This window comes from Octopus bimaculoides, chromosome 3 (genome assembly GCF_001194135.2).
Source record: "Octopus bimaculoides isolate UCB-OBI-ISO-001 chromosome 3, ASM119413v2, whole genome shotgun sequence".
NCBI lineage: Eukaryota > Metazoa > Mollusca > Cephalopoda > Octopoda > Octopodidae > Octopus > Octopus bimaculoides.
The window spans coordinates 29,955,310-29,966,421 of NC_068983.1; the positions used below are offsets into that span (position 1 = coordinate 29,955,310).

Sequence of the window (11,112 nt, forward strand, 5' to 3'; positions counted from 1 at the left end):
TATGTGTGTGTGTGTGTGTGTGTATATGTGTGTGTGTGTGTATGTATATATGTGTGTGTGTGTATGTATATATATATATAGGTGCAAGTGTAGTTGTGCTGTTAAGATTTCTTCTCAACCATATAGTCTTGGGTTCAGTTTCACTGCACAGCTCCTTGGGCAAGTGTTACCCTAGCCAATTAAAGCCTTTTGAGTGGATTTGAGTGATAGAAACTGAAAGACTGTTATATAAATGTGTGTTTGTCCCTTACCACTGCTTGTCAATTGGTGTTGGTTTGTTTATGTTCCTGTCTCTTGTCAGTTTGGCATAAGAGAGCAATACACTAAGTACCAGGCTTTAAAAATAAATACTGGGATCAATTTGTTGAACTAAACCCTTTGAAGCACTGCTCCAACTTGCCCAGGACCCAGTGACTAAAGCAAGTAAAAAAATAAAAGAATATAGTTATATATATGTGATTCCGTGTATATGTAATGTGTATATATGTTACTGATGTATGAGAGCACAAGGTATAATCATTGAGAAAATCAAGAACACACTTTTTTTTAAACCAACTGTAAAGATATTTTATCTGGGTAATATGTAAGTAACTTAAAATAGGCACACACTTTTCATTGTCCAAAAGTTAGCTCATGCAAAGTACTTTCATTTTCTGTCTTTGCAACAATCAACTTTTGGAATAGTTTCATTCTCTCTGACCAATATCATCTTCAGTAGAGTTCATATATTCATTGTCCGCATGCATTTTAGCTATTGATTACAGTAAACAGTGTGGAGGCGCAATGGCCCAGTGGTTAGGGCAGCAGACTTGTGGTCATAGGATCGCGGTTTCGATTCCCAGACCGGGCGTTGTGAGTGTTTATTGAGCGAAAACACCTAAAGCTCCACGAGGCTCCGGCAGGGGATCGTGGTGAACCTTGCTGTACTCTTTCACCACAACTTTCTCTCACTCTTACTTCCTGTTTCTGTTGTGCCTGTATTTCAAAGGGCCAGCCTTGTCACACTGCGTCACGCTGAATCTCCCCAAGAACTACGTTAAGGGTACACGTGTCTGTGGAGTGCTCAGCCACTTGCACGTTAATTTCACATGCAGGCTGTTCCATTGATCGGATCAACTGGAACCCTCGACGTCGTAAGCGATGGAGTGCCAACAACAACAACAGTAAACAGTATCTTGAATCTTCTCAACTCATCAGCTTTACTTCAGCATATAATTCCAAAGTTTTTAACTAGTTAGAAAATCAATCTTTTCAGTGGAAATAGCCAAGTTTTAAAACTGTGTCTGAACTCTTTTATATGCCTACAAAAAAAAAACATTCTACATATTTCTTTCTGCTGGTAACATTGCTGATTCATGAAAATACGCCAATTTCCATTCTCATCATATATTTAAGTGTAGCCTTGCACATTCTTTTAGTTATAACCATCCCTAGAATGAGGATAACTGAAACTGGGACCAGAAAGTAGTATTATTGAAGCTTTTTAAAATATGGATAATTATCACCTGAAACCTTGATTACAGCAGCTTAAATTGAAGATTAAGAGATTTTTATCTCTTTCATCTCAACATAGTTGCTTTTATCCTCTAGCTTTCTAAAAAGAACTGTGGTGAGTTCTTTGAAAAGAAAGAAAAATCCATTTTTTTCTTCTTTCCAAAGACCTCATTACTAAATGATACTTTCCCTTCAAGAACCTATCAAAAGTTTGTCTTGAAGTTCAGTTCACAATATTTGCAAAGCATCTCTTTAAGCAAACGCTTTAGCCCAAGAGTAACAACTTCAGCATAAATTGTTTTACCAAGATGGTGGTATTAGATATCTATTTTACTAGTATTTGGGTAAATTTCTTTAACATTCATCTCTCTTATCTATACTAGCATGGTTTATCTGAGCATAACACTTACTATCAGATATCACTTTTTGAACTCGTCAACACAACCCCTTTTCTGGACTGTTCTTTAGCAACATTCAATGTCAGTAGCAGCTGATAGATGTTGGACACATTTCATTGCAGTCCATCATCTGGTACACACAACAACAGAAAATCAGCCATCTTTGCTGTATATATCCTTAACATGGTTTTTAAGACCAGATGAATTTCTTATTACAAGTCTCTATATAGTGTGCACTAATAATTCAAATATATAATTGTGAAATAATTTACCTTTTGTTATTAAGACAGATACTAATCATTGATACACAAGATATCTTCATTAGAAAAAGGTAACAATTATTTTTTTCAATTTGTTGGTTCTGTATTTATCTGCCTAGCAGCTTTATTTGTTTTCATTTACTTCTCAGGATTCTTGCTATATTTTTTTATTGAAACATATAATTTGTCCTATCAGCCATTCTATTTGAATAATTAGAAAAAAAAACATTTCTCTTTTAATTACATTTTATGTAAAAAGCTTTTTTACTTTGTCAAAGTATTTTTTGTTTAGCTGTCTGTTGCGTTTTAGTAAAAAAGGAAACTAAGTTATGAAATTGCAATTTGCCATATAAAGTAATGTTATGACTGTCATAGCTTAGAGTTTGTTTTAATATAATTAACTTAACATAGACATAATTGAAGCAGTTTACAGCTTAGCTATTCTTTATATAGAGCTGCCATAGAAACAGAAACGTTACAATAGTTAAAAAATATACTTCATGTATATAACATGTTGAGAAGGAGAGTTCATTGTTTTTTTGTGCAATAAAAACTGGATTTCACCCAATGTGTGTTTGTGTGTGTGTGTGATAACTCACTCATCAAATTTGCTAAACTAGTGTAAGGTTATCTTTTTATTGTGGGGAAAGAGCTGCACACACATCAGACTTATTCTCTCATCCTTACTCAATATGCTTGATAACAAAATAAAGTTAAAATAAGGATACAGGAGATTACCAAAATGTCTGAAGGTACCCCTGGAATGATTGGACAGCACTTGCTCTCTCACCAATATTTACTACATTGGTGAACCCAATTCATCAAACAGCTATGAAATACTACAAATCTGTGTTCTAAACTTACTATCACCACGCTGTCAATATTTCATTCAGTTGTGAACTTAAAGATAATCCTTTCTAGCCTACTATCCAGCTTTTCATTGTTTGAAATACAGTTTCCTGACGCTCAGCATAATGTTAGAGGCTACATGTTTCAACTACATTATCATTTCACTTTACCTAAAATTAGCATATTCCAGCTATGAAGTACCAGCTCAGATGCAGCGGTCACTGGGCAACTCAGATTTATCTTTGCAGGGAACACCATGAGTATCATACCAAAACCACACATGAACTCATCAATGATCCCTCATCATCATTAGCAACTTATCATCTTTCACAATTGCAGTTTACACTAAGAACTCTATGATAATTTTTGTTTTCACCTTTGTGACTAGCTCAGCTTATCACTAGAAAACATGTAGAAGCTAGGAACATGATCTCATATTTGAAGGTATAAAAATAATAAATAAATGCGCCATTTTAAAGCCTAGCCAGGCTCATGGGCCCGATTTCCCGGTTTCTATGGCGTATATGTTCCCCAGCTGGACGGGACGCTAGTCCATCACAGCGATACTCATTTTTGCCAGCTGAGTGGACTGGAGCAACGTGAAATGAAGTGTTTTGCTCAAGAACACAATGCGTCGCCCAGTCCAGGAATCGAAACCACAATCTTACAATCATGGTGCTGACACCCTAACCACTAAGCCACATGCCTCCGCATTTGAAGGTATACTAAGTTATTAAATCCATTACTTATTCACTTTCGACAAACTGACTTGTATGAAAGTAAACATGTCATGCTGACCCACTTGCATTTTACTCATACATGCACAGACCTCATGCAGTTCCACCTATGTTTGTACACACATGCACATATGCAAGTTCACTTAGATTTTTGTGCACACATGCCAAACTTGCTTGCAACTTGTGCCTTTGTACATGGCAGATTGATTGTCCTTTTTAGACCAGAAGAACTCTACACTTATGGTGGTAGGCAGAAAATAAAAAAGCATTATCATAATTTATTGTCGTTATGTCCATGCATCCATATTGTTTACAGATGGTGGTAAAAGCAGTGATGATAAAATTTTTTTTTTTTAAATATACTTTTTGCATGAAGTCCCTTTCTGATATTTGTTTTACACAGTCCTTTGTCACTCTTACTGCCACAAATGCAGAGAAAATGTGAATGCCAAATTAGAAACTGTATTCAATGATGCTATTGTTCACCATTGCAATAAAATATAATTTTGTTTTAGAGCACGAAACCCCTCAAAATCCAGATAAACTATACAAATTAAAGTATATTTTTGTATTTGTTATTTCATTGGATATGGTGTTGAAGTTTTATTCATTCTGTTGTTCGCTGATATAAGTTTTATTGTCAACAAGGTCTGCTTTTCTCGTTTGTGTGATATTGTTACATCTGCTTGGTCTTATTTTATACTGTAAACAAGTTATCTCTATAAGTAATAGCAGTATATATTTTTATTTAATTTTCAATTTCGTTTTGCATGGTTCAAATTTGATTGATAGAAATATTAGTTGTTGCACTTTTAAAATATTAGATATCACATTACTGTATCACTCTATAAGTTCTGCATCTCTGTATTTGCTGTGTGTGTTATACTCCTATTTCCCCTAGAGTAATATGATTTTGGATGAGATGCTTTATGGCATTTGTTTTGGCTTACTACTTAGTACATTCTGAGTTTAACTCCCACCTCCTGTCACCACAGAATTTTTTTTAAATGTATTTTTTCAGACTTTGTGAAAAGGATGATAGGCCTGGGAAGTTTTTAAGCCAGTGCTCAAGTATTTCAGCTGATCAATGCCAACAAATCAGCTAACAGGAGGAAACTCAAGGGAATTTTCAAGTAACCATCAATGAATGACAATTACTCTATAGATATTGCTCAATAGGTATTCTTCTATTACATTTGTGTATAGGTATTGCTTTACTATATTGCTTTATAGGCATTTCATGATCTGTATCGCTCTACTATATTGCTCTATAGCTATTACATTATTGTATTACTCTACTATATTGCACTACTATATAGCTCTATATATATATACATATATTGCACTATTTCACTCACATTGTTAATAATCTTGGGAAAACAGGAATGTCATTCTTCTCATATGCCTGCAATTATTTTTACATCATATCCATGATTATAAGACAGTGTTGCTGCTTAATATCTTTTTTTGTGGCTCTTTACTCATCAAAAATAACCAAACTTTTAAAAAAGTAAAATTGATTGATTGATATTTCTTCAAGTTTTCCTTCTCAAGGACCTATCACACTTGTATAAACTTCCATAATATAAAATGGTAAGATGAATCATTTTTAATTGTGTATTTGACACATCAACTGCATGCTTTGTATTTTTTTATAGCCTAATAGCAATGCACATTTCTCCTGATTCATTATTATGTACATAAAATTTCAAGATAATATGAATTAAGTTTTTGAAAAAATTATCAACTTTTGTCATACGTGTTGCTATTTGTTGTGTTATTTGAAATAATATATTTGTGTATATTCAGAAGATTTCTGTGTCATATACTGCATGTTAAAATTAGAAGTTTTCAAAAGCTAAACATATATATATATATATATATATATGTGTATATTCAGAAGATTTCTGTGTCATATACTGCATGTTAAAATTAGTTTTCAAAAGCTAAACATATATATATATATATATATATATATATATATATATATATATATATATATATATATATATATATATATATATATATATATATACACAAGTTACTTTACTAATTGAAAAATTAAAATTGATATTAAATTTGAGCAAATAAGTATACAGTTAACATAAATGAGTGCAATACTACCTTAACCCTTATTCAAACCAGCCAAATCTGGCCTCTCCCACCAACTCTAAAATGACATTCTAAAAATTAAATTACATCATCAAATTCTCAAAGCTAGGACATAACACATGGCTAATTCAAAACAATGTCAATAAATAAATATTAAATCTGGCAGAGTAATCTGAATGTTAAAGGGTTAATATTTAATCTGATGTTGAGAAAAGAACATGTTATTGGTAAGGTTTATTATAACACTTTCCTGATTTTAGAATGCATTTTTGTTTAAACAATAATTTCCCTATTGCCATTTTAACTATTTTGAAAAGTAGCTTCTGCTTTTGATAAAAATTTTTTTTTTTTTTTTTTTTTTTTTTTTTTGCTTATAAAACTAACTCAGAATTCAGTAGAAAAAATATAAACTTCATAAAAAAAATAAACATAAAACATTAAAAAAAGAATACAAATGATATTCCTTGTAAAAAAAATGTACTACTTAGTATAATTAAAGGCAACTAAAATAAGATTTTCATTAAGTCATCATTAATTAATGTTAAGTCATAACCTAAAAATGAGTTGGTGATTCATTTATAGATGTAACAAGTTATAAAAGGATGAGAATAGAATGGAAACTATAGAGAGTGAATAGGTAATAAACTTTAGGGAGACAGGGGGAGGCATGGGTGGTAAAGCTGGTAGAATATTTGGCAACTAATAAAGAGTTTGGTGTCTTGTAATCTGTCACCAGTTTTGCGTTGTGATCATAGCCAAGTCACAACTTAGTAGTGGAGTCCAGCAGAGTAAGTAGTGAGTAGCAGTAATGTAATCTGTTGTCTTCCAGCAAACAAACCAATTCCTTCTATGGGAAATACTAGTTTGTGATAGCCTAGCATCCTATCCCTAAGAATATTTATCTCTCTTCTGCTTAACATTGCAGATATTAGAATTGAGTAGATTTGTATTCCATGAAAGATAAACTATAACATCTAGGAATCAGGCATGAATATAGAAGGTTGTTGTTTAGTGCCAACAGACTAGTAATCAAAGGCGTTCGACCTTGACTTCTAGTATGTCCAGGACAATAATATAAAGTGTGTGCTTTTTGAAGACAGTTAACTGTAATATGAGGGAAATTTTGCTGTTACTTCCACCAGATCGAGTAATCAAGTAGAGATTCTCGTTCTGACTCATTTAGAAGGAGATTTAAACAATGAGTAAAAATAGTAGTAAATTATGAAACACTTAAGATTATAAATGTTAGAAAAGAAAAAAACAATCAAAATGTTGCTGAGGTTCTAAAATTTGCTAGTGTTCAATGACATCATCATCATCATCATCATCGTTTAATGTCCGCTTTCCATGCTAGCATGGGTTGGACGATTTGACTGAGGACTGGTGAACCAGATGGCTACACCAGGCTCCAATCTGATTTGGCAGAGTTTCAGAAATACAAATGTTTATTTAAAGAACCTCACCATCTTCCATTTATTACAAACAGTGTTTTATTTAAAGGATTCTCCTTACTGCAGGACAGAGACCAACCAGCCATATCAACTTCTTGTAGCCTCTTATTACTAGCACTGTTAAAGCTACATCTTTCCAATTTGTGTTTCTTTGTTTTAAAGAATTGAACCTAAGCACAGACTTCCTACAAATCCTAAATATGTTTTACTGTGGAATACTGCCCTCATGCATAGAATAGTAACATTTATTCTTGTCAGCGTCATTCTACATCACAACCAGAGGATTGTTATGTTGTATTGGGATGTACATTTTTTGTACTGCTATGACATTCTTAATTGTTTCGAACCTCTAAGCTGCACACTGCTTCGTTTGAAATCCCTTTATTTAACATGCTTCTCTGGTTCTTGCTAACTTTCTTCTTCAGTATAATGATAACTAAGAGTGTTCTCAATAGCTATTAATGCTTTTGGTGTTTGGAGATATTTATATTTATAAAAGTGTAAAAAAAACAATACTTGTTAAAATTTCAGTAGAAAATGATAAATGAAAGAATGCTACTAAGACTTGAATGATCTCTAAGTTTGTTATATAGGTTCTAATATTTTATAATATTTTATATATATTTAATAAAAATCTTTAACAAATATAATATGAAGTAAATGTTTCATACAGACAGTATTATCATTATATTCTAAATTCTTTGAAACACAAAATACTTTATCTGAACTATTCATACCTTATTAACTAGTCAAATAATTCTTGTTGGAATCTTACTAAAATGACAATAAATAACTTCCTCTTACCTTGAAAATCCAGCCTTCCCTGTAGAATATTGATTACAGCCAAATCATATTGCTGTTAGTGATGTTTTACTTGGACTTGTTTAAATAATATACTTTTAAAACAGTTCTATTTTTACAGTTTTGTATCCTGTGACTGTATTTTGGAAATATTTGCTTCATCAGTTAAACAGTTTAACCTTTTATTTTAAACAGTTTTGGTGTTGTTTTCTCATTAATATTACTTTAAACAAAGTCTGACACAAATTAGGTTAACTTGTTTTTATAAATCAGATGAATATATATTCTTGTTATCTTAGGTAATTAGCATAAGAGTTCATAATGTTATCAGACTTGATAAGGTTTTCTTTTTATTTATTATGTAACAAACAAGCTTTCAATATATTTTTTGATCTTGGAAAAGGAATAGCAAAAATTAAAAAGACTCTTTTTGTAAAATTTTTGTTGACTGCCAGAAATATGGAAGAAGTTTGGATACCATGGTTATAAAAATAGAGTAACTTATGATTCTATTTTGAATTGCTCAAGATAAATTACTCTTCTGAGATTCTGCTGTTCAGACATTTGTTTTCTTATTTTAGTATATTAATATTTCAAATTCATTTTACAGGTTAATATCATCTGCAGATTTACTCAGCTCTATAAATTATCTGAGATATCTATATAGTATTGGCCATTTGACCATAGATTTAGAGAAGAGTCTACTTTTATCTAAGTTGATAATTGTGCTTGTCTAAGGCAGTGGTTCCTAGACATTTTTCTTACGCTACACTTGAGATCAAATAAAACATTTTAGTGCACTTTATATTAAGGAAAAGTATTTATATATGTATCAGACTGAACTGGTTACAACACCCAAGGTACCTTGTCTGTGGGGCAACTTAGCCATCCAGGAGGATTACAATGTGGACAGTAGCACAAACTGTGACAGTAGAGAGGCATCCAGGAATCATGACCTGGATGCAGTCCAGCCCCCTTATAGTTAAGGGCCAAAGCACTTGCATAAGGGGAGCTTGTTCTCTAAAGACTTTCTGCTGTTCAGCAACCCCTGCAGTGTTTTACTACTCACATATTCTTTTAATATAATTTTATTTTCACAGCACAGCAAGTTACATCCCACAACTCACCACCATGTCACTGCATACCATTTGGGAGCCACTGATCAATTTATACAAAATAATGAGTAGCAGGAACTCAAATATTAGTACAATAATATTCTCAAATTAAAAAAAAAAAATCTCTTTCATATTTACTGTTAAGTAAACTTGTCTCTCTTGATGCTCATTTTGGGTCTGTAGATCCTCTCCAAAATTTACAATCAACACTTTATGATTGCTGATGAGGTACCATTTTTAGAAACATTCTCTATGGTCAGTAAGACTCTAATTTCCAGTATTCTGGAAACATCTTAAATTTTCGTATTTGTACTTCATTCAAGTTATCTTTACTATAGTAGACCCAATTAGAAAAATGTAACTAAAAATATTCTAAAAATGAACAGTTCTACAATTATTTCAACATAACATTATTGGTAGCATTTTCACTGCATCTTTGATTTATTATTATTGTTATTATTATTATTATTATTATTGTTAATGCATCTTCTTTTGGTAACATTATTCTTTTCTTTACTTTTCTCCTCAGAACTTGGCAAACGAGGAAGATGACAACCCAAAGTCTTTCCGTCAACGCTTTTCTTTTGCATAACTGATACTGGTTATTGAGTCATGGAAAAAAAGCTATTACCTGACTTGGTATTTATAACAGACGATGCTATCAAATTTTATAAAATCTTACTAGAACTAGGACCAGATATAAAGAATTTCAGCGTAGAAAATTATTTAGGAATACCTTGGCTTCTTTCTTTTATTTTCATTGCATTTTTGCATGCAAGATTTTCCTTTTCACAAAATTCACTCACACGCATCACATGCATGCATGTACACACCACACACTTTAAATATTTTATCTGAAGTATTTCTATATATATATATATATATATATATACATAAATATATAGTATTAGGGAAAAGAACCAAGGTTTATGAACTCATCGATGAAAATCCACTGTCACATATAGAAAAAAATTTATAATTAGAAGTACAATAAATAAGTATAATATAATACAAAGTAAATACCATAAGATCAAGATAGTAAAATGACTACACGTGTTTCATAACCAATTTTCAAATAGAAAGAAATTTAAATCGATTAATAGTTTTTACCTGTAATTTTGAATTTTATCCCTAATATTATATATAGAAACTCTGCCAAATTAGATTGGAGCCTGGTGTTGCCATCCGGTTTCACCAGTCCTCAATCAAATCGTCCAACCCATGCTAGCATGGAAAGCGGACGTTAAACGATGATGATAATGATGACACACACACACACGCACACGCACACGCACACACACACCTAGAATACTGAAGCATTGATAAAACGCAAATTTTTTTTTTTTTTTTTCGTTTTGCCTTTCTAAATCTTTGACTTTTAGGTATCAGAATTGTAAAATATATTTTATGAAAAGAGAGCAACTAACTACTCTGAATAAACATATTTATCTAAAAATGGAATATGCTTATTCATACTTTAAACCATTACTCCAATAAATGCAAATATAAAAAAATTTTTATGTTGTTATTTCTTCTAATGCATATTACAACTGTTTTTATTTTTTTAAACTATCCTTCATATCTTTTATCTGTTATCTTTTACTTGTTCCAGTCATTAGATTGTGGCCATGCTGGGGCACAGCCTTGAAGAATTTTTAGCTGAATGAATTGACCCTAGTACTTTTTTTTTTTAAGTATGGTACTTATACTATCATCTCTTGCTGAACTGCTAAGTTATGGAGGACATAAACACACCAACACTGGTTGTCAAACATACACATAACAGGCTTCTTTCAGTTTCTGTCTATCAAATACACTCAGAAGGCTTTGGTCAGCCCGGGGCTATAGAAGAAGACACTTGCCCAAGGTGTCACGCAGTGGGACTGAACCCAAAC

The 11,112-nt window shown here is 32.0% G+C and overlaps 1 protein-coding gene and 1 long non-coding RNA gene across 4 annotated transcripts in view; one reads left to right on the forward strand and one right to left on the reverse strand.

The window, feature by feature from the left end:
• Positions 1–8,376, reverse strand: part of LOC128247273 (uncharacterized) — a 76,949-nt gene extending 68,573 nt beyond the window's left edge. The window contains exon 1 of the long non-coding RNA XR_008263630.1: positions 8,106–8,376. This is a non-coding gene — a long non-coding RNA (uncharacterized LOC128247273). The remainder of the gene's footprint in view (positions 1–8,105) is intronic.
• Positions 1–10,733, forward strand: part of LOC106867283 (ATP-dependent 6-phosphofructokinase) — a 50,805-nt gene extending 40,072 nt beyond the window's left edge. For 2 of the 3 annotated variants that reach the window (XM_014912119.2, XM_052966115.1), the window contains exon 22: positions 9,747–10,733. In XM_014912119.2, coding sequence (XP_014767605.1) covers positions 9,747–9,809 — 63 coding nt within the window. In that variant the 3' untranslated portion in view covers positions 9,810–10,733. Of the gene's footprint in view, positions 1–4,759; positions 4,918–9,746 lie in introns of all 3 variants that reach the window. The other variant, XR_001409119.2, reaches the window with a different exon arrangement.
• The last annotated feature ends 379 nt before the right edge of the window (positions 10,734–11,112 follow it).